Source organism: Seriola aureovittata, chromosome 23 (assembly GCF_021018895.1).
Source record: "Seriola aureovittata isolate HTS-2021-v1 ecotype China chromosome 23, ASM2101889v1, whole genome shotgun sequence".
Lineage (NCBI taxonomy): Eukaryota > Metazoa > Chordata > Actinopteri > Carangiformes > Carangidae > Seriola > Seriola aureovittata.
In genome coordinates, this window is record NC_079386.1 from 5,326,710 (window position 1) to 5,353,429 (window position 26,720).

At 40.6% G+C, this 26,720-nt stretch overlaps 4 protein-coding genes across 5 annotated transcripts in view; 2 read left to right on the top strand and 2 right to left on the bottom strand.

The window, feature by feature from the left end:
• Window positions 1-6,791, top strand: part of nlgn2a (neuroligin 2a) — a 179,709-nt gene extending 172,918 nt beyond the window's left edge. For both annotated transcript variants that reach the window (XM_056368403.1, XM_056368404.1), the window contains 2 exons: window positions 851-1,217; window positions 1,504-6,791. In XM_056368403.1, the coding sequence (XP_056224378.1) occupies window positions 851-1,217; window positions 1,504-2,338 (1,202 nt within the window). In that variant the 3' untranslated portion in view covers window positions 2,339-6,791. The remainder of the gene's footprint in view (window positions 1-850; window positions 1,218-1,503) is intronic.
• Window positions 6,792-6,795: 4 nt separating this feature from the next.
• On the bottom strand, window positions 6,796-18,602 carry LOC130164028 (interferon-induced very large GTPase 1-like). Its single transcript, XM_056368400.1, has 6 exons — window positions 18,431-18,602; window positions 18,072-18,152; window positions 17,864-17,942; window positions 17,430-17,693; window positions 16,904-17,164; window positions 6,796-12,263 (listed from the first exon to the last, which is right to left on the bottom strand). The coding sequence occupies exons 1-6, from the start codon at window positions 18,452-18,454 to the stop codon at window positions 7,582-7,584; spliced, it is 5,391 nt and encodes a 1,796-aa protein (XP_056224375.1). The 5' UTR covers window positions 18,455-18,602; the 3' UTR covers window positions 6,796-7,581.
• pop7 (POP7 homolog, ribonuclease P/MRP subunit) overlaps window positions 12,949-26,720 on the top strand; it is a 31,426-nt gene continuing 17,654 nt past the window's right edge. The window contains exon 1 of the mRNA XM_056368411.1: window positions 12,949-13,179. The gene's annotated coding sequence lies outside the window, so the exon portion shown is untranslated. The remainder of the gene's footprint in view (window positions 13,180-26,720) is intronic.
• On the bottom strand, window positions 19,579-26,692 carry LOC130164863 (up-regulator of cell proliferation-like). The gene is made up of 2 exons (XM_056369851.1): window positions 26,685-26,692; window positions 19,579-25,458 (listed from the first exon to the last, which is right to left on the bottom strand). The coding sequence occupies exons 1-2, from the start codon at window positions 26,690-26,692 to the stop codon at window positions 20,745-20,747; spliced, it is 4,722 nt and encodes a 1,573-aa protein (XP_056225826.1). The 3' UTR covers window positions 19,579-20,744.

The following is a 26,720-nucleotide window of genomic DNA, read 5'->3' on the forward strand; positions in this document are numbered from 1 at the left end:
ATTGTCAAAATATAGTATATCTTTAAACATGAACAGTATAAATTATTAACAAGTTTTAGTATAATAAATATATTCCCTAAGACCTGAGCTAGATGTCACATTATAGCCTACACGACAGTTCTACTTTTTAGATTCTCAAAAAAGAAGTGCTTCATTTTTTTGTTATAAACACAGTTTAAATTATTATATTCTTTCAGCAAAAATACATCAACAACAGCTCGTCCAAAACTACAGATCCCAGTAGAAATGCAACTCTTTAAAACATTATGTGGGCAAAGAATGAGACGAGATAAAATGTGAGCCCAGTGAAGTGTATCAACCAAGACAGGCATACTAAAGAGGCTGCCTATCATTGAGATTATCTTTCACCGTGGTGGGTCTGTGCTTTGGCCTTTGAGGCTCTGTGGGCACTAATGCTGTCTCTCATCATCCCCCAGGTAGCCAGCTCCCAATCACAGTGCTGTTGTTCCTAACAGATCAACCTGCAAACCCCTCACAGCGGGCCACAGTCAAAATACACGCACATTTGGATAATGCAGTCACACTCCATCTCAAGTGCCTGTCATTCATTCCCCTCTCTGAGAGACGTACTCTTTGTTTTTGTTGCTCAGTCTGTCCTTGCACTTTTTTCCGTCTCACACACATACAGTGCAACACATACAAACAGAGGCCGCTTCATTTTTTTCCCCCATCCATCATTTCAATTCTTCTGTCTGCCTCCACCCTCTGTTTCACATCTATTGACCAGTCTCATCTCTCAAACTGCTCTATCACTGTCACGACTTTCCTCTCAACTTTCTTTATTTCCCTTTATCCTTTTTTTCCCCCCCTCCCACGTCTCACCTTCCAGGCAAAGACATCCTGAGGGAGACCATCAAGTTCATGTACACCGACTGGGCAGACAGGGACAACGGCGACATGCGGAGGAAGACCCTGTTAGCTCTGTTTACCGACCACCAGTGGGTGGCGCCAGCAGTGGCCACTGCCAAACTCCACGCTGAGTTTCAGTCCCCAGTTTACTTTTACACGTTCTACCACCACTGCCAGACCGAGACGCGACCCGAGTGGGCCGACGCCGCCCACGGAGATGAGATACCGTACGTGTTTGGTGTGCCCATGATCGGTGCCACAGATCTGTTCCCGTGCAACTTCTCGAAGAACGATGTGATGCTGAGCGCCGTGGTCATGACTTACTGGACCAACTTTGCCAAAACTGGGTAGGCCTTGCTGATGATTTTATTTCATATTATTGCTCTGTGGTGCAACCAGCTAGTGTAGTGCTTCCTCAGTGGTAGAGTAGACGTGTCTGAAGGTTGATTTCTCTCACCAGATGGTCGTAGAGTTTTTAAAGTTTAGTCCTCTGTCTCACGTTGCTGTAAGTTCATAAATAAAAAAGCTCTAACAGAGCTTAGATATCAACACAATGAAGGAATCTTTGAACCTGATTGATTAAAACCTTGACTTGAAACCTATAACTGAGATGCCCCCTCTTTCGTCCACTAGGGACCCCAACCTGCCAGTCCCTCAGGACACCAAGTTCATCCACACCAAGCCCAACCGCTTCGAAGAGGTCATCTGGACCAAGTTCAACTCGAAGGACAAGCAGTACCTCCACATCGGCTTAAAGCCTCGTGTTAGAGACAACTACAGAGCCAACAAGGTGGCCTTCTGGCTGGAGTTAGTCCCCCACCTCCACAGTCTGCATGAGGTGCTCTTCCCCACCACTACGCGCTCACCGCCAGGCCCTCGCCCGGGCACCTACGGGCCCTGGCCCAGAACACCGGGCCCCCGCACCACTCGTCACCCCTACCCTACATTCCCGTCTGACCCGGAGCCTGAGGGTTCGGAGCGTCCCCACCAGGACCTCTTCCCCGGAGACACCCGGGACTATTCCACTGAGCTGAGTGTGACAGTCGCTGTGGGGGCGTCGCTCCTCTTCCTAAACATCCTGGCCTTTGCCGCCCTTTACTACAAGCGCGACAAGCGGCACGAGATGCGGCGCCACAGGCTGTCTCCTCAGCGGGGCGGCCCTGCCAATGACCTGGCTCACAGTCAGGAGGAGGAGATCATGTCTCTGCAGATGAAGCACTCAGAGCACGACGCTCACCACGACATGGAGCCGCTGCGGCCCCACGACATCCTCCGGCCCGCCTGCCCGCCTGACTACACGCTGGCGCTACGCCGCGCCCCCGACGACGTGCCACTGATGACACCTAACACCATCACCATGATCCCCAGTACCATCACCAGCATGCAGCCTCTTCATGCCTTTAACACCTTCCCCTCCACTGGCCACAACAACACCCTGCCCCACCCCCACTCCACAACCAGAGTATAGTAGGGACTGCCCTGACACAGCGCCACATAAGGACCAGGAAGACTGGCTGTGCCACTGATCTAGAGGGGAGGCCTCTGGATGTGGGCCTTTGTTCTGTTCTCTTATTCTCTTGTTTCTCCAAAAGCAACTCCACCTCCTCCATCATGTGCTGTCAAACGTAGCAGCTCCCTCCACTGGTGGTGTGTGGAGAAGCAACTGAACTGCAAGGCAGCAGATGATCAGCTCGGGGGGTGATTTAGATCTTTTAAAGATACTGTTTTCAAAGAAAGTCTGCCGTTTCCAGACTAAAGCCCTCTGACGTTTGTCAAAGGGACAAAATGCTTTTACTTTGGTGTCATCTCTTTTTTCTCTCACTGGTGTATTATGTGCATATATCGTTCTCTTTTCTACATCTGTGTCTTATCCCCTGCTTTGTTCCCCTTATTCAACATGTGATTCTCTCCCTCTCCCCAGTGCTCCTTCGCTCTAAGGAATCATAAACTACTGAGCTGTAGGAGGGGGCATAGAGTACATACAGTAAGCATATAGCTATGAAAACACTGATATCCGATACTTTCATTCTACCAGCATTCTTGGTGCCAAGTATGTACTACTGTGTTTGCTTTCTCATCGAGGGAAAAAAAACTAAAGAAAATTCTAGAGTATTCCTATTTACTGTCAACTAACAGATGCTGTGTGTTCTCATGACAAAGTGCCAAACTGGCCCTTGATTGTGTTTTTTCTTTTTTTCTTTCTTTCATGTTCTGTTTCTTTTTTTTTCAAGCATTTGTTTAATCGTTGTTTTTGTGGAAAGAATTTTTGCTGAAAATATAGATATAGAGAAATGATATTATATATAGTTATATATAAATGTGTACAAAGGAGAAAGTATATAAATGGGTTTTCTCAGTGGGGATCTATGCATGAATTATTTTTAAAGATGATGACGGGGGGAAAGGACACTGTATCTGTCAATGCACGTTTCCCAAATCTACTCAAATCATATCGGTCCACTTTGGATATTGGTCTTTGTTTAACCTCACAGAATAAGAGCATCACAGGAAATCCTGAAGTAAGTCAACAAAATCCACCTCTCCACCTCCCAACCCGACACTTGTTTATTAAAAAGGAGTCATCGACCACAAATCTCAGAAGATGTTACGGTCAGAGCAACAACTGTGAACGCACTCCTCCATTCATTCTCTTCCTTCATGATGTCATTTAGAGGGATTTCTCCAACCAGGTGATGCAACACGCCAACTGCTATCCCATCCCATCATCCTCAAGTCGCTACTTCTTCTTTCCATCTGTATGGAAATGCATTGCTTTTTTTTTTTTGCTTTTTTTTGGGGTATTTGAGGTACCAAATCTGTTGTTGTAGCCGGCGTGTACGGAATTATTTTTGTATTTCAGTGAGGGTGAGAAACAAAGCAGAGACAGGCAGCCTCTGCTCTTTTACTTACACCCTCCCTCTCCTGTCTGCACCCCTATTTCCAGCACATGCATATTCTCTTTGATGTGTGCCTGTGAGAGAAAATGCGTGTGTGCGTGTGTGTGTGTGTGTGTGTGTGTGTGTAAGTGTAAGTGTGCATGTGGTATCAAACTGCTTCACATTGGTATAGGTGGGCCCTAATTAGACAGTAAGGAGATAGAGAGGCAGACAGGTAGGATCATCCCCATGGTAAAAACTTAGACTCCCCAATGAGCTCCTTCCTGCTGCTTACCCCAAACACCCCCCCCCTCCATATGAACATCACTTCCTCCCTCCCTCCCTTCTCCTCCTCCCATCACTAGCTTTGTCTTCACCGCTGATGCCCACATTGCAGTGATCACCCATCATGACCATGAAACTCCTGACTTCACTGTGTCAGCACCGTTCTACACAATTTCTGACCTCAGTTCAGCTCTGCTATTATCCTCCCATTCAAGGGTTAGTTCACTAAGCTAGTGAGTTTTTATGAGCTCATCAGTTGTAAATTAAACTCTAAGCACACTGAGGGTAACCGGTGGGTCTTCGCGGCCCGCAGCACAGAGCTGCGAGATGAAAAGGAGGCTCGGATCTCCTAAACAGGGTAAAAGCAACACACTTGACAACTGCTGTTTCTGATTCCTCTCTATTTCGGGGTGAGGATGTGCAGGCCTACAGCTCAGCAATGCCCCCCTCTGATTCTCTGCTATGGATCTCAAACATGGATCTTGGGTTATAATCTGGTTAATACAGTATGTTAACTGAACTGATGTGCTGTTGTTTGAGCCCACAGGAACCCATGGTAGCCTACATCCGGTATGGGAGAAGTTAGTCACCGGTGCTGTCTTTGCTTGTGCTCTAGCTTTAGCCTGTTTGTTTGTTTTCTATTTTATTACTGCCTAACGGGGTGGTGGGGGAGGGCTGGCAGGGGAGAGATATACAGTAACTGGCTGCTCCTGTCAGAGATTTTGTACGCCTACTGAAAGGGAAATGTGCACAATGTAAAACACAAAACAGCTGACTTGGGTGTGCTGCAGGTGGACAAATGCTGTGGAACAGATGATGGACAGTAGCGCAAGAAAAGGTGCACGCTGTGGAGAAGAGACTTTGGGAGGAGATTGGGAAAAAAAAGACTCGCAGCCTTAAATGTAGAAATCAGAATCAGAAGAGAATCAAAGGAGAGGATGAACTGATCACTAGCAAATAAGGAAATTCAAAGGCATGGCCATCTTTCTACCCACAATGTTTGCCACCTTGCTAATCTGTCCTACAGAGGATATGGACCCTTTTGTACTCACTCCTGTGGAAAAGGAGGCAGTGAGGGGTTGTGGAGTAAACCTCATCACAACACAGCTACAATGGCACCACTGGAGGTGACAACAGAAACAAGGTATTCAGTTTGGTCTGTTCTTTTTCTTTGTCTATTTTATAAGCTAACACTGGAGGGCGCCATTGTGCCAGATTCACTGCAGTCTGGCCACTCTGACGAAACTGGATGTGTGAAGAAAAATACCAAACTGGGTGGCAGGACAAGAGACACACAACATCTGGAAGAGAATCTAAACTGTACATTTTTAAGTGTAAGAATCAAACAGACAAAATATTTGTAAATATTAAGTTTCTTGTTTGTTTCTTTTTTCTTTTTTTCTTTTTTTTTGAGTGAATGAATGAAATGCTTATTTTGTGACAACAAAAGACAACAGGTGCAGTTTGCAAAAAGACAAAAAACAAAAAAAAACAAAAACAAAGGCCACTATCTTGAGGTTTCAAATTCATTCATTTTCACAGCATTCAAAAATATTTTTTTCTTCCCTTTGTTTTATTGTTCTCACATTGCCCATTACCACATGGGCATCCTGTAGCATCATGAATCAGGAAAGTCACTGTAGCAGAGTTCATCCCCACCCTTCAGCCCCCACATGAGATGCTGTAGTTAGCATTTGTTCTGGGGTTGTAGTAGAAGCATCAACTCCTCTGCATCTTTTTTTTCTTTTCAACCTTCAGCAAACTTTTATTTTGAAATTGATCTAAGTATACTCCTGATGAATCTGTGCTGCTTGATCTGTGTGACTTTCAGAGGCTAAGAGTACTGATAAAAGCCAGCTTTGCCTTTTGCCAGCTAACTAATGTAATGATGGTGACGGTGTGGGGAACTGGCCAGTGATTCACGGTCAGGACTTCTAAACTGAGACACTTAACGCAAGTGCAGTCAATTAAATGTTAGCTCACTTCACATGTAGCAGTGTTTACATGTAGCCACGTAATCACATGTGGGACAGACATGAGGGCTTTGATACCATAAGATGCCTCATATCCTCATAGAGTAACACTACCACACATGCGGTCCAACGTTTTTCCTTCCACACACTGTGTTGCATTGTGATAATGGAAGTTGTGTTGCCCTTACAGTGACGTGATGTAGCAGAAAATAGTCCTGAACGGATGAGAGATGGATGACGTGAAGTAAAGCAGAAAAGTCTGTCCGACTCTGAGCATGTGTGCTTAACAGTGGATCAGACTGGATGTGCAGTATGTGGACGCACACTTAACCAAAGTGACTCACTGCAGCCCTGTGGTTCACACAGTTGGCGCTGGATTTCAGTTTAGTCTTATTTCAACATGCCGATAAACTGAAGTAAGGTGACTTCATGCACATCAGTGAGGTTATTTAGAGATCCCGGATCAATGATGCATGAAAGCACATGATTAACACCCCACACTGGCAAACATACACAACATGCAGTGACGCATACACACTCACATAAGCTTGCAAAGTTGCACCTGTTGTCTTGTTTTTACATTCTTTGTTGAATTCAGAAACCCAAGACTTGAGATGAAGAAAAATGTTAAATAAAGGAATTTAAAAAAAAGATGATTATTAAAAAAAAAGTAAAGTAAAACTATATAAATAAATGAGGTGATGATATTTCTGTTTACTTTAGAAGTTATTATACACTGTATGCTGTGATTCTGATCTGGGAAACATTAAAGACATTCATAGCCAGACGGCTGATTTTGTTTTTTTATTCAGACAGTTATCAGATGAAAGTAATGTAGACATGTTGACACGATCACTTGTTGACGGTTTAAATGGCCCTTAAATTATTTTGTAATTGTAACTTTTTGGCTTCAAATTATTTACAGACCCAAAGAAAAACTAACTAATTCCAGACTGTGAAAAATTGAAAAAATAATTCTTTGTTTTATTATCATATTGATTTCATGTATACCATTCAAATACTAAAAATGAATAAAATACAACTAAGCTCACACCAAAATACAGAGGTTAACATTTCTGCATGTGCTTTTAACATATAAAGTCTCATATACAGTCATGCAAAGTTTCAAAATGTAAAGTGTAACATATCAATAAAACATAAAGAAGATCCATTATTTCTCACAAACAGGTCAAGTGTGAAATGTAATCTTGGATAAATGTGACCAGTTTGCACTGGTTTTCAATTCAATCCCTGTTGTAAACTTTAATGGTAAAATGTGAGTGTATTGGCAATTTATTTTGGGTTGTCATTTTATATACATTATGTTACTTTTGGTGATTCACCTGTATGTCACAGATTAAACCCAAAATGTTCATAGCAGGGGGACTTATACCTCTACGCACTCAAAATTAAAAAGAAAATGTTAGTTGCATTATGATTAGTATTTTTTTTTTTTATTAGAGTTGCAAATACTGTATGAACATAATCTCAATCTGTAATTCGCTGGCTGAACTAAAAAATCACAGGGTTGTAGCAGTATTGGCAGTTTCTTTTCGACAAAGTGGCAGCCATACTTCTTACTTGATGTTGAATGACTGTTGAAGGCTGGCTTTTGCCTGCTTATCTGTAATTCTTTTCCAGGTTGAGGGAATATCAGCAGGCTTTGCATGATATTCTTCGGCAAACTTTTTGTTGAATGTTGCCATCACATATTTCCAGTAGTCTGATGCCTCGAGGCTTACATCAGGAGGAATTCTCCAGGTGGGAAAAATGTTACTGTACTCCTTGTAAGGATGCCATTCAAAATTTGTTGCAAAGCATCGAAATTTCCTGTCACTGATCACGAGAGAAGAGCATACATCCGTTACAAGTTTTTCTGAGTGGTGAAACCTGAATTGCCCAAGACCATTGGAGCGATGAATCGAAGCCCAGTGCTCAGTATGGGCATTTCCTCCTGCCTCACATGGAGCTTTGCAAAACGGACACTGTTTACCACATCCAATCAGTCTGGTGAAAATCTCATTCTGAGGCTTTAAATGAAGATGCTTCAGTTTCTTCTGGATGTTTGATTTTTTGAACTCTTCTCTAAGAGTTTTTCCCATCTCATTTACACACTCTGTTAACCAGTCAGCAAACTGTTCCTGGTTCGCGTTGTTCAGAATCATGAAAGCATTAAGAGCATCCTGGGAAATTACCAGTTTATCTCCAAGTTCCTGACACACATGATCGACAAATGTCTTCAAGTTGCCACTCTTTATCATTTTGGCCTTGTTGATAGCATCATTTATGCTCCTGATACTTGACTGAATATGACGATCCTCAAACTCAGAAATCTTAGAACCATTTGAGAAGTGAGTCACTATCTGGTCGAGTGTCCACTTCTTCACATATTCCTCATATGAGCAAATGTAGCTCAAATAGTTTTCAAAATTATCCTTTGTAAGCAAATCCAGTAAAACTGAATACTGGAAGAATATTCTTGTGCTGAACTGTTGTTGTGTCAGCATCTCACCAATGATATCAGGACCCAGGGAACGGTTGATGAAGTCCTCGACTGCAGGCTTCAAGCATTGGCTGGTGAATTCCTCTGCTTTCTTCTGGCACTGGTCTCGTTTATGAAACACATCTTTAAAATCAGCACAAAACTTCCCTTTGTTTTGATCCAGACATCTGTAAGGATCATTCACATGTAAGAAGTCTTCGTGCATTTTCTGAAATTTTCTGGCTGCAACTCCACAGATGTGTTGTTTTAGAGAAACTTCAAATTCAATGCCTGTCTTTACATCCTGATCGTTTTGCAGCCTCTCATCAATCATTTGTAGCATCTCCTGGATGTAAGTGTCAGAGTAATTGTTTTTCCTTTCGACTATTTCAGTCACAAACTGAATGCAACAAGCTATGATACTGTCAGCCATCTTTTGTACCATCATGATGTGATCTTGCCAGTTTAACCATTTGCTCACTTGGTGTTTAACTTGTTTACAGAATCCCTCCTCTGTATATTTGAAAGGCATTTTGCCACAATCTTTCAGGTTTTTTTCACTCAACAATTTAGATGCATGACTCCCCTTGTATGACAGATTTGTTCTCAGGTGGTAGGATACATTGGTGAAGACATCTGTTGCCTTTTTTTCAGAAAAGGACAGTTTCTTCACTGTTTCATTCCACATCTTATTAAATTCCTTGTCCAGCTCTTGATCTCTCATCTGGACATTCTTCTTCCGACATTGATCAATCAGTGCGCACACTGCCTTTTCAATTTCTTTTGTGTGATTTTCCTTGATTGTATCAAGTTCTCTCATTCCCTGTTTGATTTCTGCTGCTGCAGTCAGCTGATGAAACACAGAGTTTTCCATTTCTCGTCGAAGGCTCTTTGCACTGTTTGCAAAGTCCTCTTTGTATCCTTCTACTAGATAGATATGACCCTCTGTTTGCTTGAAGTACTTTGTCAAATTTTCAAGAAGCTCTGTCTCCCACTTAGACAGCACTGTGGAGGCTTCACTTTTCAAACACGTGATGAAATCTTTCATGTCAGCTATTTCACACTTTGCAGCAACTGTGCCGAAATTTGAAATTCCTGTTTCAGCATTTGTAACCCACTTGTAAATGTCTTTTCTGAATTCCCATTCCCATTTGTTGAATTCTGTGCATAGCCTCATGTATGCATCAGCCACTAGACTGTTTCTGAAGCTGAAGATGAAGTTTTCATGCTTTACTGCATTCCACAGGCTTGACATCCACTCTTTGAACTCCAAGATATCATTAGCAGATGAATCACATTTTCCCAGTAGATGGATGATGTTTTTCTTGAGCTCATATACAGCTTCGCTGTACCCTGCATTGACCGGTGCCATTGGTGGGTTTCCATTCCAGAGTCCAGGAATGTACCAGTTCCCAGTATCTGGACTGTACTCCATCACATCCGTGAAACTCTTGTTCTCCTCTTTCTTTTCCATTTTGGCGGCTGCCTGCGTCATCTCATTTAACTGTTGCAAGAGCAGTTTCCTGTCTCTTAAGTTCTTCTCATTGGCTGAAACATCTGATACATTCTGATGAACAAACTGACATTTCGGCTTTTTGCCCACCTCTTTCATCCTGAGAAAAGCGTGCACAACTATTTGCAGGATGTCCTTCATTTCTGTTGAATTCTCCATTGCAATATTGATGATGGTGATATCACTCAGCCCTATGACAAGTGTTGCAAGCTCATTGTCATGTTCATGGCTATCATCCAGTTGCGCAAGCTCTGGTGACTTTAAGCCCTCAGTGTCAATGATCACCATGAAGTCACAGTTGAGCACTTTTCTGACATCTTCATTGATTCTGATGAGCAACATAAAAGCACCTCGAGTGCATCGACCACTGCTGACTGCAAACTGCACTCCAAACATGGTGTTAAGAAGAGTGGACTTTCCTGTGCTCTGAACTCCAAGAACTGTGACTACCAGTATCTTGTTCTTGGGAGACACCAAGTCATGGAGCTGAGAGAGAACATCACTCACCCATCTGAGAGGTATGTTGGAAGCATCTCCATCTACAAGCTCAAGGGGAAATCCATCCAGCAGCAATCCGGCACAGAGTTTGGGCAGATGCTGTAACTGTTGACGTGATGGGTCTGTTTCTGGAAGGGAAACTGAAGCTTCATAGATCTGACCCATTTCACGGAAGAAGTGTTCAGTCCCCAGTGAGCTGTTGGAAAGTTCTCTGTCAATGTCTTTAAGCACATTTTTGTTCTCAGAATTCTTGGATTTTTCTTTGTACTGTTCCCTGAGGAAAGACATTTTGTCTCGAGACAGGTTATCAAGATTAATTCGAATCCACTTCAGGAAATAACATCTCTCTGTCCCTGGGCTTGATATTGCATTGATGAAACATGTCATTGGATTTGAAATGTCATAAGAGTTCTGTTTTTCCCGAAGTTTTTCCTTCTGTAGCTGAAGATCACTTTTGTATTTTTCTATGTCTTCAGACCCAACTTTTCGAAGCCGAAATTCTTCCTTCTCTAAACACGTCAGGTCTTTCCATATTTGTCCTTGCAGGGGAAGCTGCTCTTCTTTGTATTTAAGGGTGTTTTGAATTTCTGCAGCGATGGCATCTGCATTTTTCTTGGCAGTCTGGCACTCTGGACAGTCTTCATCAACCAAGATTCCCAGTTCATGGGCAATGTCAGCCATCTGCTCTATGCACATCTTCATCTTTGAGTTCTCAACTACATCGCTGACAGTTTTCCTCAAATTTTTGACGAAGTCTGCGTCATTCATCCGCCTAGTCTTCAAAACAATGTTGTTGTTAATCAAGCCCAACTCAGTTGCAACTTGTTCTAAAGCATCTAGACTGAAGGTCTTGCTCTGATGGTTACCCACCAAGAAGATCTGTGCCTTGTAGTTCTGGTTGGTCAGAAGTCTGCATCCAGATTTTAGACTGTCAAAGAAGACAAAAACTGCAGCAGATGTCTGACACAAAAAAGAAAACTGTGTTTCAAATGAAGTAATGTCCCCTCGAAGGTTAGCTACAGCTACTGGCTCACTGAAAATATCCATGTTTTTGTTTCCACAAGGAAGGTACCAAGTAATTTCAGTCAGTCCATCAGATATTCTTCTTGGACTGTCGCCACACTCCATATCGTGGTGAACAAATGTATCATGGTACTGCTGAGAATTGCTCAGAAGCTTATTGAGAATCTCTGACTTGGACAAGGAGCATTCCCCCAGTCTCACAAAGGATATCATTGGAAGTTCAGAGAGAACAATTCTGTCTTCAATAAAACCCTTGGATTGTGAAAGTGACTGAGGTCTGTATTTTTTAACAATATCCCTCAAGGCCCAAAGCATGAGTGTGCACTGTTGTGTGTCACAATTAGGAAGCAGCAGCGGCACAGAAAACTGACACATAGACATTTTGAGTGCCATCTCCTGCTGTACAAAAGCATCAGAACACAGAAAGAGAGCAGTGATGATGTCGAGGGGGTTCAGCATGTCACCTGAATTTGGACTATCAACCAGATTCTTCAGATCTAACTTCGTATTCCCTGATACAGCATCACAGGCTGATTCACATTCTGATGTACACTTCACATTCCTGGCTGTCACATTAACCATCATTAGCTTCTTCAGAAAATACCATGGAAGATCTGATTGACACTTGGCAGTTTCATCAGTAATGGTCCTCTCATCAATCTGAAGTATTTTGCTCAGTGATAACTTCTGTGTGTAGTGTTGCTCCAACCCCAGGACTTCTAGTAACCTCTCTTGGTGTGTCTCTGTGGATATCAAGAAAATGATAAGTAATATCAATATTTTCAATATATTAAAGCATGAATCCCTAATTTAAGGTGCCCTGTGGAGCTTCTGACCTCTTGCAGCACTATGAAGCAGTTTTTTCATCAGTGGGTCCATTCTGTTAAGTCCAAGGAATGTCAGCTTTGGTTATGTAAACAATAACTGCTTAATCATGGCCATGGTGATTCTTACTCAATCTGAGATTTAGGAGGTTTATTAACATTGTAGCTGTTTGACCATTGAGCAATGCCAGTCCTTGCACAATGTACATGCACTTTACAAAGGTCAAGTGAGTGGAGTGGATCGCTGAAATGCATTGCCTGTCCTGGGCATAGCCTCATAGCAGGATGAAAGAAACGGGGGCGGGGCTGGTCAAAGGGGGTTCAAGTACCTTTTATGGCCACAAATTCTTTATAATTTCAGTAGCCTAGTTGACTACAAAAAATTAGCCAAAAAGTAATTTCACTACTTAAGTCAACATACACTTATGTAGTTAAATGTGTTTAACTATTAACCCCAACCCTAACCCAACCATGCACACAGGAACCGCCCACAGCTGAGATGACACAGTGCTGTAAGAGGTATTCAAGTGTCAGGGGACTTCCTCCTCTGAAGAGTTCACGTTTTTCCCCCCAAAAATGCTCCCAGCAAACAGATAAAACCAGAGCAGAGGCGGACTGGCCATGGGGACTAGCGGTTCAAATGGCGATCGGCCAGTAGACACAAGTTTTTTAAATGTATTACCGACTCCGGTAGTGCCATCCATATTTCCATTCCCTGCGGAATTTCTTTCTTAGTCCGACTGTGGAGCCAATACTGCTCTGGCTTTGCAAAGTGAAGAGCCCAACTAAAGCCCCCCCAGCTTGACTCAGTACTGGCATTTCTTCTCTTCTACATGTAAGTACCTTGATGGTTACATAATCTTCTGTCTGTTTTCATTTGTGGTCGGCTGCTGTGGGCATGATAACGTTAGCCGACTTGCTGATACACATATTATGAATTTGTTTGGCAAAAGTTGCTATCATTAGCTGGCTAACTGCTAGCACTCCTGTGAAGCATATTCCGGCATTGGTAGCATGGGGTTAATGGTTGTGGGTGGATTGTTTTTGTTGGCTGTTGTGTCTATAGGGTAACTTTATTCAGTTGTGCTTCTCCTTATGTGTTTAATGGCCACTTAAACTGGACTTCATAACACTTCGCTGACACATTAACTGGGTGGGTGGCGGGGCCGGAGTTGTGGCAGATTAATAATTTCTTCTGTCTGAGATGGTGGTCGTCTCGTGCCACATTTAGTGGCAGTAATAATCCTTTAGAGGAAACCTGTTTGTTCGTTAGTTGCTAATTTGCTTCAGCTTTAGATAGGGCTGGGCTATTAATTGAATTTTTATTTTCGATTACGATTGGCCTTCAACCCTTATAAAAACAAGATAATCGAGAGAAAACGATTATTGAGCCGCATTCTGTTTGACAACAAATGTCATCCCCTCTACAAAAGACGTTATCTTATCCGTTCTCGGTACTGAAGAAATTTGGATAATAGATTTTGTATTTGTTACTGCAATATAAAAGCTCTCCTGCACATTCACCAGCTCCGTTTCTGATTAAGACATTCGTCTATGATGCATTGATTCCTACGCAGAAGTTGATCTGCATCTCTGACCCTGTGTATGAGGGGCGGGGCAGTGCTCTCACACACCTTGGAGCATCGTGCAACACACACACACACACACACACACACACACACACACACACACACACACACACACACACACACACACACACACACACACACACACACAGACCCTGCTCTTAGTGACAATGGAGAGAAATAAACGTTTTGAGGGTGGTTAAGTCTTTGTCATGTAAGGACGGAAACACCAGCGACCTCTGGACACATCCGGTGGAAGTTCGTCCCACACAGACGGAGAAATGAACAGTTTCCTACGACTAGCTCGCAGCTCTTCTGTCGTTGTGTCAGGTGTGTTTTGAATCCAGCAGCATGGAGCCAGAGTTAACAGTTAACTACATTATACGAACATGTGTTAATGATAAAAACTGACCATTAGTCAGCTGATTGATCTGGATGTGTTCTTAAATTAATGAGAAATTAGGGAAATCATTTTTTTCCTTATTTTCTGTTTTTTTCCCCAAAGTCAATGAGAAATCATGTTGAATGATTGTGATCTCAATATTGATCACAATAATTGTGAGGATTTTTGCCATAATCGAGCAGCCCTAGCTTTAGATTAGTACAGTGACCATACGTGGGACTGGAAACATAGTCTATTACATAGTCTATTCGTGTCATTGGCCTTAAAATTCCAGTATGCCAGTAAGCTTTCATAAAGGAAATATGTCTAGTGTGAGGGGGGTTCAGTAATCAGTGTCTTTGTTGAGTTGATTGTTGAAGCATGCTGTTGACAGTGGTGTGTTTGTAGCTTGTAGCTTGAGGCTGGTTTGTGAAGTGCATTTGATGGTTGAGATTCAATTATGCTAACAATTTCCAATTTCCACTATAGTACTACTACACTGGCTGTTTCGGTGTTTCTATGTCAGCAAGTATAATGTTAAGACCCACTGTTGTTGGTAGCTTTTTATACTGGTAGGCTGGTTTGTACAGTGTATGTTTGGTGGTTGAGGACCAGTATGGATTTGCTAGGTTTTGTCACTTCACATACTTTAACCAGCCTACACTGAATGTTTGAATTATGTTTTCAATATAGACAAGAGCAAAATGAAAAATCTGATCTGAAAAATACAATGAAGCATTTTGGGGAGGCAAATTGTTTTGTCAGTACCCCTGGTCTCCAAACTAAAATTCTCAAGCCACCAAACTGTTAAAATACTCATGATCACTGAGCTGATGATGGATGAGAACAGTTCAGCTGTTTCATGCCAATGCCATGTTGACATATAAGATACCAACATTCTAGTCGTGGGTTTTTACATCAACATTTTTTTCGTTTTCAATCAAAATGTATCACCCATCTGACATCAGAAAGACGTCCTGCTACTTTCTGACATTACATTGATGTCCTGTGCCAGCTGGGAAGGGACATTAATATCTGTACAAAATGTCATGACTGTCCTATTTTTCAGTCTGGACCAGAGAAGTGCACTGATGGATGGACAAACGAACTGCAGTGGTTCTTGCATGGCTAAACATTAAGATGATACAACACATAACTGTTGTCGCAGGGCTGCATTTCTAAGACTGTAGTTTTTTGTAACACTGCCACCTAATGAATTGGATGACAGGACCGCATTTCTCTAACAAGATGGACAACAGTCATAGTGTGAGTACTTCATGTAAATCGAGTTTTACATGATTCATGTTAAAAACAATTGTGGTGTTTTGACCTGGGCAACAAAGTAAACATTAGATAGCCGAAGTGTGAGTAGCTATCATAATCATAAAGGCACTGAAAAAATCCATCAGTTATCTTATGAAAGCTTGCTGCAAAACTAACTGTTTGCCTATTTATTTATATGTTTAATGAACCCATAGCACAATTTTGGCAAGCACAACTAGGTGTTGACATATGACAAGTTTAAATAATTTTACTTAAACTTTGCTGACTGCCTGTTTACCGTATATTACATTCCAGCAATACTGTACACAATACCTGCTATCAGCTAATCTCATTTTCAGTCGGCTTTTGTAATGTTGGAGTAGACAATTGGCATTTTCAATAGTCAGTTATTATGTAGGCCTACTCTGCAGACCTACACCATGTGTTACCACCTGTTAGATTCTGCAATGTATGGCCTGTATGAAAGGATGAACTAAATCCAGAATAGAAGTAAGAGTAGAGAATGTATTGTTTTTTTAGACAGTATTATAACTTTCTTTCTGATCAACTACTTACTAATATTAGTTAATATCTCAACTAAGAAATAGTAATGTTATTTAATGAGTGTTTAAGTGTTAGCAACGTTTCTGTTAACCCAGCAGTGATTATTTTGTCTGTTTCCTATTTCAGTGAAATGGGGGAATTTAGTCGAGATAGACATGGAATTCAGGAAAGAAGAGAGACCATTCAGTTGGTAGGTTGTGCTGTGACCTACTCTGCAATCTGAAGTTTGAATATTGAAGAGTCAGAGAAAGTCAAGTATTAATAACATGTTATCTCTAGTGGTTGAGGTTCTCTTAACAACCCAGCTGAATTGCTGGACAGAAAGAAGTATTTGGGTGGAATAAACCTTTATGGGCAGTTTTGTGGCCATCCTATCCACTGGGTGGCGCTGTCTCAAAAAACTAGGCTCCCGAGGCTGTGGTCCCGAAATTGCGGCCAGTGCTGCAGGACCCATTTATACAGTCTATGGCAGGAACATAATACTGGGGAATTATTGTGGTCCTGCTGTTCGTACCTATTTTGGACAGGAGATGGTGTAGTTTTACTGCTTTGAGAGCTGTGTCTTGGCAAGAGGTCAGGAGGCACCAGGAAATAGCTGAAGTCAAAGTAACAGAATTTGCTTTCATCTGTTTTAGTGCTCCCTTTTTTTCTTCTTCCTTTCCTTGTTTTTTAATCGCAGAGTCAGGGTATCAGTTAGTATAGGCTATGTCTCCTAACTTGATAATTGTTGTGATTTTTCTCATTAATGTATTTGTTATACTTACTTGTGCGGGCAGATGTTACAATTGGCTTGCTTATTCTTTTGTTCTTCATTTGTGCAGAAACATGGAGGGAGTAACACACCCCTGGCCTCAGGCTGCTGAAGGTAACGCTGTTTGCTTCTGTTGTCACCTCTTGCACGATTTCTCCCTCCATGCAACAAGTCACACTGTAGGTCTCCAGTTCACCAGCAGGAGTGTCCCACTGCAGAGACAGTGACTCGCTGCTGACATTATAAACTGTTATGCTCACAGGAGGAACAGGTTCTGTGAGAATAAAAAAAATAAAAAAAAAGAAGTTTAATTCAATAATGGAAGTTCAATGGAAGCATGTGGCAACATTTTAAATTGCTATAACTGCCAAACATAGCAGGTGTGATAAACAACAAAGTTACAACAAGCACAGTACAAATTGTACACAAACCTGTATAACAACCTAAGAGCATACATCAGTGTAAGAAGTGAATATACCTCAGCATTTATAAGCAATTTAATTTTGAATATGAGCAGCATGACATTATTTCAGATTTACCTGTAAAGACAGAAACAGAGGCTGCTTTGCTTTGATTTCCATTTTCTGCTATCCTTGTGATGCTGAAAGTATACTCAGTCCCAGGATTCAGTCCTTCAACATCTACAGCGCTGGAGACTACACGGATCAGAGTGTCTCTCTGCGTCTCACAGGAGTAATCTATATGAACTTTATACTCAACAGAGGAATCAGTGGGTGTCAGGCCAAGAGAAACAGTGTCACTGCCTGAATAGAGAACTGTTACCTCTGGTGGTGGTGGAACATCTGCCGTAAGATAAGAGATGCACATGTCACTATCTCCACATTACAACAGGATTTTACTCATGACAATATGTACATTTTTTTAACACTTGAGCACTGTGGTATTTATTTATTCATGCTAAACAACAGATTGCTTAAGGCTGCACTTCAACATTTTCTTTAGTCATACATACATTCAGACTGTGGTGTTGCAGCAGAGACTCCTTCCTCACAATGAGGCTCAAGCCAGTCATCCGGTGCATCATAGAACTCCTTTTAAAAATAATGGAGAAAATTAAGCATCTTTAATGTAAGAAATATTCATAATTGATAAGACAATATGCAATATGGCATGTCATTTTATTACTGTAAGTATTCTTGATTATCCATTGTTTTGTTTACCTCCTCCTCCTCTGAGGTATCCATTGTGGGTACACTCTCAGTCATCTCACACTTGGTCCAGATTATTTCATCTGCTTCTCTCTAAAAGTAATAGGAAACAAGCTAATACTGTAAGTTTAGGAAATAAAAAAACAGCCCAAAATTCCCCTGAAATATAACTGTAACCAGATGAAAACAAAGGAAAAGCTTTGCTGATTCATGCCTCCTAGATACAAGTGCATTCAGTTAATTTTAACAGAACACTTTACAGGTGGAAGCCCTGAAATGTGATCAGAGAAAGCAGTTACATTTTTCTAATGGTGGAACAAGTATTCAAATCTTTTTATGAAGTAGAAGCAATACAACCTACCAAGACCTACCTTTTGTAAGACAGATTTTTCCATGGCAAAACAGCATCATTCTTTTATCCAGGAGTTTCGATCGACTGTATGTGCAATATGTTGTAATAGGTTAGGAATTTAGCCCGAACATCAAGTACCGCACCCTCCTTCAAATGAGAAAGTAATACTTCAGATTTCTCCTTTTATACTGCTGCATGTAGTCACTTTCAGTTTCATTTCCCTGAAAGAGTACATGGTGTTCGAGGAAAACAAAACTTTACTGTCTGACCAGGTCAAAAGGGCAATGACGTCAATGTGATCCGTGTGCCCCCATTAAATGTTGTTTTTTTTTTTTTTTTTTTTTTTTTTTAAATGTTAAGAGATTAAAACGGGACTCAAACGTTTTCTAAATGAAGGGTCAGTGTTAAGTTTGAATGAAGGATTTGGACTAGGCAATGGTATTTAGACAGAGACAGATTCATAGTTTAAAATACGTTGTTCATTGTTGGTTCTTTGAATGTTTCCTTCAGGGTTTGGTTGAATGGCCTGGAGAGGTGTACAGGCAGCTGAGTGGTTCACTGGACCAGGAATGACGGGTGAGACGGGATATGAGGATGAGAGTAGACCACGTGGGTAAATAGACAGTCTGGTGAAGCGTGAAGGGCTGGTCTTTATATACTGCAAAGTCTTGGTGAGTTGATTAGCTGATCAGGAACATGCTTATTTGCTCATTAATAGTTCAATATTTCATTTAATCATCCTATCCTCATTATTCAGTTTCCATGTCACTGCTTTGTTGATATTAACGATAGCAAAAGACACTATTGGTCACATACCCGATCAGAAAATACTGGACCACAAATTCTGAAGGATTGTTGAGACGTATACACTCTCTTGCTAATTAATTAGACACACCTAGATAAAACTAATTCAGTATAAAACAGGCCTGCAATAAATCCTCCCTTCAGGATTATAATGTTTTGTTTTTATTCGATCTGTTTGAGAGACATGTTTTGATTTCATGGTCATTGTGGAGGCTGTAATTTGTGGTGCTGTTGAACTGTACTGGGTTATACTGTAAAAGATTGAATGTCACGTTTAATTTGACAAAAAGAAAAAGGTTTTCTAACACTTTGATTATCTATTATCTCTTAATCAAAAATGAAACAAATTCATAACCAGACTGCTGATTTTGTAGCTTTATTGACTCAGTGAACAAGTCAGTAATGTGTACATGTTGACAATATAGCACATATAGAATGAATTGAATGAATCTTTTAATTCTATTAGTACTGTAAATATTTGGCACCAGACACTTGGATGAATATTTAGCATCAGATACTTCAGGAAAAGAAAAGACAACAAAACAAACTGAGTGATCTTTTGAAAGAGATAAAATAATACATCTAAATATTTTAATATCTGACACATCACAAAAATAAAAGACAACACATCATATTTCATTTTTTCTGACAATTTGTTGCTTTGATTGTCCGAGTACATCTTTTCAGTGGCATTATAATGAAGTTTAAAACCGAACTCATCAACATCAGAATGGAGTTAAAGACACTGGAAATGTAAATATTTTGCATCAGATACTTCACAAAACAAACTTATCTTATAAAATATATAAAATGATACACGTAAATATTTAATATCTAATCTAATATGTCTATATATCTATATCTAATATGTTGAGGACACCAATATAGAATGATGATATTTTAATTACTGTGGATGTGCAAATATTTGGCACCAGATACTTAAATGAAATAAAACCAAGAGATTCTGAATTCTAAGTAAGACAATCACACACTCATTAAAAGATAAAGAAAATAAAAATAAAACACTCTTGTAATGAAAATATGTTAAACAGACTTAATTACATTTTACAACACTGGAAATGTAAATATTTGCATCAGATACTCCACAAAACAAACTGATCTTTTAAGATATATAAAATGATACACGTACATATCTTAATATCTAATACGTCACAAAAACTAAAAGAAAAAGACAAAGTTTAATTTAATTTGATATGTTTCTTGGTATGTTTGTTACATGTGTTCCTCACATGTACATTGACTCAGAGAATCAAAAAGCATTTAAAACTGAGCTCATCAACATTAGAATAGTGTTAAAGCTGATTATTATTATTTAACACGACATCAACCTCGGATGAAGGTGAGCACTGACTGTAGTGTTTGTTTGATATTTTTATATTGCCCACTCGCAAGTTGTAGTTTTTTAATGTCTAATTAACAGGAAGATGAAAATGTCCATGAGAGAATAATGAATGAATCAATGTAATGAGGAGAATGTGCACCTCTGTAAACACACAGCATGTAGTCTCTCACTTGATGTTAAATGACTCTCTGAGACTCTCCTCTGCCTGCTTACGTGTGATATTTTTCCAAGTTTTAGGAATATCAGCAGGCTGTGCATTATATGCTTCTGCAAACATACTGTTAAACCTTGACAGTATGTATTTCCAGTAGTCTGATGCCTGAAGGCTTACATCTGGAGGAATTTTCCAGTCTGGGAAAATATCTGTATATTTCTTGTAGGGGTGCCATTCCTTGTTTGTAACATTACAGCGAAAATTGTCATCACTGATCACAGACGATGTGCATATGTCAGTGACAAGTTTTTTTGTCTGGTACCATCGATATCTACCAAGACCCTCTGGCCGATGCAGTGAAGCCCAGTGCTCAGTATGGGCTTTTCCTCCCGCATCACATGGAGCTTTGCAAAACGGACAGTGTTTACCACATCCCATCAGTTTGGTGAAAAGCTCATTCTGAGGCTTCACATGGAGATGCTTCAGTTTTATCTGGATGTTTGATTTTTTGAAATCTTCTCTAAGAGCTTGTCCCATCTCATTCACACACTCTGTGAACCAGTGAGCAAACTGTTCCTGGTTTGCGTTGTTCAGAATCATGAAAGCATTAAGAGCATCCTGGGAAATGACCAGTTTATCTCCAAGTTCCTGACACACATGATCAACAAATGTCTTCAAGTTGCCACTCTTTATCATTTTGGCCTTGTTGATAGCATCATTTATGCTGTTGATACTTGACTGAATATGACGATCTTCAAACTCAGACATCTTGGAACCATTTGAGAAGTGAGTCACTATCTGTTCGAGTGTCCAATTCTTCACATATTCCTCATATGAGCAAATGTAGCTCAAATACTTTTCAAAATTATCCTTTGAATGCAAATCCAGTAAAATTGAATACTGGATGGATATTCTTGTGCTGAACTGTTGTTGTGTCAGCATCTCACCAATGATATCAGGACCCAGGGAACGGTTGATGAAGTCCTCGACTGCAGGCTTCAAGCATCGGTTGGTGAATTCTTCTGCCTTCTTCTGGCACTGGTCTCGTTTATGAAACACATCTTTAAAATCAGCACAAAACTTCCCTTTGGTTTGATCCAGACATCTGTAAGGATCATTCACATGTAGGAAGTCTTCGTGCATTTTCTGAAATTTGCTGGCTGCAACTCCACAGATGTGTTGTTTTAGAGAAACTTCAAATTCAATGCCTGTCTTTACATCCTGATCGTTTTGCAGCCTCTCATCAATCATTTGTAGCATCTCCTGGATGTAAGTGTCAGAGTAATTGTTTTTCCTTTCGACTATTTCAGTCACAAACTGAATGCAACAAGCTATGATACTGTCAGCCATCTTTTGTACCATCATGATGTGATCTTGCCCGCTCATCCATTTGCTCACTCGACGTTTAACTTGTATGCAGAATCCCTCCTCTGTATATTTGAAAGGCATTTTGCCACAGTCTTTCAGGCTTTGTTTACTCAACAACTCACATGCATGACTCCCCTTGTATGACAGATTTGTTCTCAGGTGGTAGGATACATTGGTGAAGACATCTGTTGCCTTTTGTTCAGAAAAAGACAGTTTCTTCACTGTTTCATTCCACATCTTATTAAATTCCTTTTCCAGCTCATGATCTCTCATCTGGACATTCTTCTTGCGACATTGATCAATCAGTGCGCACACTGCCTTTTCAATTTCTTTTGTGTGATTTTCCTTGATTGTATCAAGTTCTCTCATTCCCTGTTTGATTTCTGCTGCTGCAGTCAGCTGATGAAACACAGAGTTTTTCATTTCTCGTCGAAGGCTCTTTGCACTGTTTGCAAAGTCCTCTTTGTATCCTTCTACTAAATAGATATGACCCTCTGTTTGCTTGAAGTACTTTGTCAAATTTTCAAGAAGCTTTGTCTCCCACTTAGACAGCACTGTGGAGGCTTCACTTTTCAAACACGTGACAAGATCTTTCATGTCAGCTATTTCACACTTTGCAGCAACTGTGCCGAAATTTGAAATTCCTGTTTCAGCATTTGTAACCCACTTGTAAATGTCTTTTCTGAATTCCCATTCCCATTTGTTGAATTCTGTGCATAGCCTCATGTATGCATCAGCCACTAGACTGTTTCTGAAGCTGAAGATGAAGTTTTCATGCTTTACTGCATTCCACAGGCTTGACATCCACTCTTTGAACTCCAAGATATCATTAGCAGATGAATCACATTTTCCCAGTAGATGGATGATGTTTTTCTTGAGCTCATATACAGCTTCGCTGTACCCTGCATTGACCGGTGCCATTGGTGGGTTTCCATTCCACAGACCAGGAATGTACCAGTTCCCAGTATCTGGACTGTACTCCATCACATCCGTGAAACTCTTGTTCTCCTCTTTCTTTTCCATTTTGGCGGCTGCCTGTGTCATCTCATTTAACTGTTGCAAGAGCAGTTTACTGTCTCTTAAGTTATTATCATTGGCTGAGACATCTGATACATTCTGATGAACAAACTGACATTTCGGCTTTTTGCCCACCTCTTTCATCCTGAGAAAAGCGTGCACAACTATTTGCAGGATGTCCTTCATTTCTGTTGAATTCTCCATTGAAATATTAATGATGGTGATATCACTCAGCCCTATGACAAGTGTAGCAAGATCATTGTCATGTTCATGGCTATCATCCAGTTGCGCAAGCTCTGGTGACTTTAAGCCCTCAGTGTCAATGATCACCATGAAGTCACAGTTGAGCACTTTTCTGATATATTCATTGATTCTGATGAGCAACATAAAAGCACCTCGAGTGCATCGACCACTGCTGACTGCAAACTGCACTCCAAACATGGTGTTAAGAAGAGTGGACTTTCCTGTGCTCTGAACTCCAAGAACTGTGACTACCAGTATCTTGTTCTTGGGAGACACCAAGTCATGGAGCTGAGAGAGAACATCACTCACCCATCTGAGAGGTATGTTGGAGGCATCTCCATCTACAAGCTCAAGAGGAAATCCATCCAGCAGCAATCCTGCACAGAGTTTGGGCAGATGTTGCAACTGTTGACGTGATGGGTCTGTCTCTGGAAGGGAAACTGAAGCTTCATAGATCTGACCCATTTCACGGAAGAAGTGTTCAGTCCCCAGTGAGCTGTTGGAAAGTTCTCTGTCAATGTCTTTGATCTCATCTTTGTTCTCAGAATTCTTGGATTTTTCTTTGTACTGCTCCCTGAGGTCCGATAGTCTTTCTCGAGACAGGTTGTCAAGATTAATTCGCATCCATTTCAGGAAATAACATCTCTCTGTCCCTGGGCTCGATATTGCATTGATGAAGCATGTCATCGCATTTGACATGTTATAAGAGTTTTGTCTGTCTCGAAGTTCTCTTTTCTGTACTTGAAGACCACTTCTGTAAGTTTCGATTGCTTCAGACCCAACTTTTCGAAGCCGAAATTCTTCCTTCTCTAAACTCGTCAGGTCCTTCCATATTTGTCCTTGCAGGGGAAGCTGCTCTTGTTTGTATTTAAGGGTGTCTTGAATTTCTGCAGTGATGGCATCTGCATTTTTCTTGGCAGTCTGGCACTCTGGACAGTCTTCATCAACCGAGATTCCCAGTTCATGGGCAATGTCAGCCATCTGCTCTATGCACATCTTCATCTTTGAGTTATCAACTACATCCTTCACTGTTTTCCTCAAATTTTTGACGAAGTCTGCATCATTTGTCTGCTTAGTCTTAATAAGGATGTTGTTGTTTGTCAAGCCCAACTTAATTGCAACTTTTTTTAGAGAATTTAAATTGAAGTGCTTGCTTTGATGGTTACCCACCAAGAAGATCTGTGCCTTGTGGTGTTGGTTAGTAAGCAGCTTGCAGTCAGTGTCCAAATTGTCAAAGAACACAAAAACTGCAGCAGATGTCTGACACAAAAAAGAAAACTGTGTTTCAAATGAAGTAATGTCCCCTCGAAGGTTAGCTACAGCTACTGGCACACTGAAAATATCACTTGTTTTTCCACGAGGAAGGTACCAAGTAATTTCAGTCAGTCCATCAGATATTCTTCTTGGACTGTCGCCACACTCCATGTTACGGTGAACAAAGGTATCATGGTACTGCTGAGAATTGCTCAGAAGCTTATTGAGAATCTCTGACTTGGACAAGGAGCATTCCCCCAGTCTCACAAAGGATATCATTGGAAGTTCAGAGAGAACAATTCTGTCTTCAAAAAAGCCCTTGGATTGTGAGAGTGACTGAGGTCTGTATTTTTTAACCATATCTCTCAAGGCCCAAAGCATGAGTGTGCACTGTTGTGTGTCACAATTAGGAAGCAGCAGCGGCACAGAAAACTGACACATAGACATTTTGAGTGCCATCTCCTGCTGTACAAAAGCATCAGAACACAGAAAGAGAGCAGTGATGATGTCAAGGGGGTTCAGCATGTCACCTGAGTTTGGACTGTCAAGCAGATTATCAAAATTGAACTCTGTAATATCTGATGCAGCATCACAGGCTGATTCACATTCTGATATACACTTCACATTCCTGGCTGTCACATTAACCATCATGAGTTTCTTCAGGAAATACCATGGAAGATCTGATTGACACTTGGCAGTTTCGTCAGTAATGGTCCTCTCATCAATCTGAAGTATTTTACTCAGGGACAGCTTCTCTGTGAAGTGCTGCACCATCCCAAGATCCTCCAAGAACCTCTCCAGGTGTGTCTCTGTGGATATGAAGCTGCTTGTTATATCAGAACTTCTAAAACATGGATTTAAACATTAACACATAGTAGATTAATGCATGTATGTTCAAATTTCTGTACAATCAATTTTACATGCTTCTTTTGTATTCAAACTATAAAAAGCTAGATTTTAAATATTATTTTTAGTAACTCGAATTTTAGACATACAGCAATTTGTCTTGATGAAATTCTATTATTTTGTCATTTAAATTGTTATGAACATTAATGCCAATCATTGTCATTTATTGGGAAACATGTTTTGTTTTTGTCTTTGAACAACCCACAGAGGTAATTAATTTCAATTACACACTGACAGAACAATTGTTTGGCTTTTTGATTGTCGATTTGGCCCAGTATATACTGCATCTGGAGTTTTTGGGGTTTTGGTAATGCCAAATTGATTTTGATTATTACAGGCAGTGGTACAGTATTTCACTGTTATTTTAAGGATGCATTATCCAGAGAGTAATATGCACCTATAGGCGGGTTCACTGAGCATTTTTTGTGGTGTATTGTGTGTTGCACAATGTTAAGAGACATCCCTGATAAACAAGACTCTGCAGAGAAGTGGTCTTTCTTACTACCTGTTAAATCACCTACATTTTTCCATAGTTCCATAATGAAACAAAGATTTATTCATAATTCTCTGCATACAGGACCAATATAAAATATTTCTAATGTTGTGATTTGTGCTGTTACTTCTCTTACTTTGATAGTTATTTGACCCAATTCCTGTTATTGTTTTAAGTTTTAGTTGTGTTTTCTATCCCTTAGTGCTGTGTGTGTGTGTGTGTGTGTGTGTGTGTGTGTGTGTGTGTGTGTGTGTGTGTGTGTGTGTGTGTGTGTGTGTGTGTGCATGCTTTGTGTGCAAGAGAGAGAAGGGGTGGGGTGAGGGGTTCCTTTCATTTCATTTCATTCTATTCTATAAAGCACTTTGTGTTACATTGTATGTATGAAAAGTACTGTACAAATAAGGTCAGATTGAATGATAAAATTGCACAAAAAGGCAGGGAAAATATATGATTTGTAATTTTGTTCAAAAGATGTTTAAAAAGTAAAGATAAAGAAGATGATAATCTTTTAAAAAGATGTTTCCAAACTTTGAAAACCCCTGCTCCGAATGAGCGTTGTTCATTGAAGACGTTCATTTTTTGGTGAACATTGAGCTGAACGTATCTGCGTGCATCTAATGAATGTGAACATGAGTCGTTCACTTTTGTCAGGGTTAATGGCGCTCATGCACCTGAACATGGCTGTAATGCACTAAAAAGCTGTTTTC

Excerpts from the sequence above, each read along its gene's own strand:
- LOC130164028 (XM_056368400.1), bottom strand. The coding sequence starts at position 18,454 with ATGGAAAAATCTGTCTTACAAAAG. Across the intron at positions 18,153-18,430 it reads AAAAATCTGTCTTACAAAAG|AGAGAAGCAGATGAAATAAT; the intron begins GTAGGTCTTGGT and ends TATTACTTTTAG. Across the intron at positions 17,165-17,429 it reads CTCTGTTTCTGTCTTTACAG|AACCTGTTCCTCCTGTGAGC; the intron begins GTAAATCTGAAA and ends TTATTCTCACAG.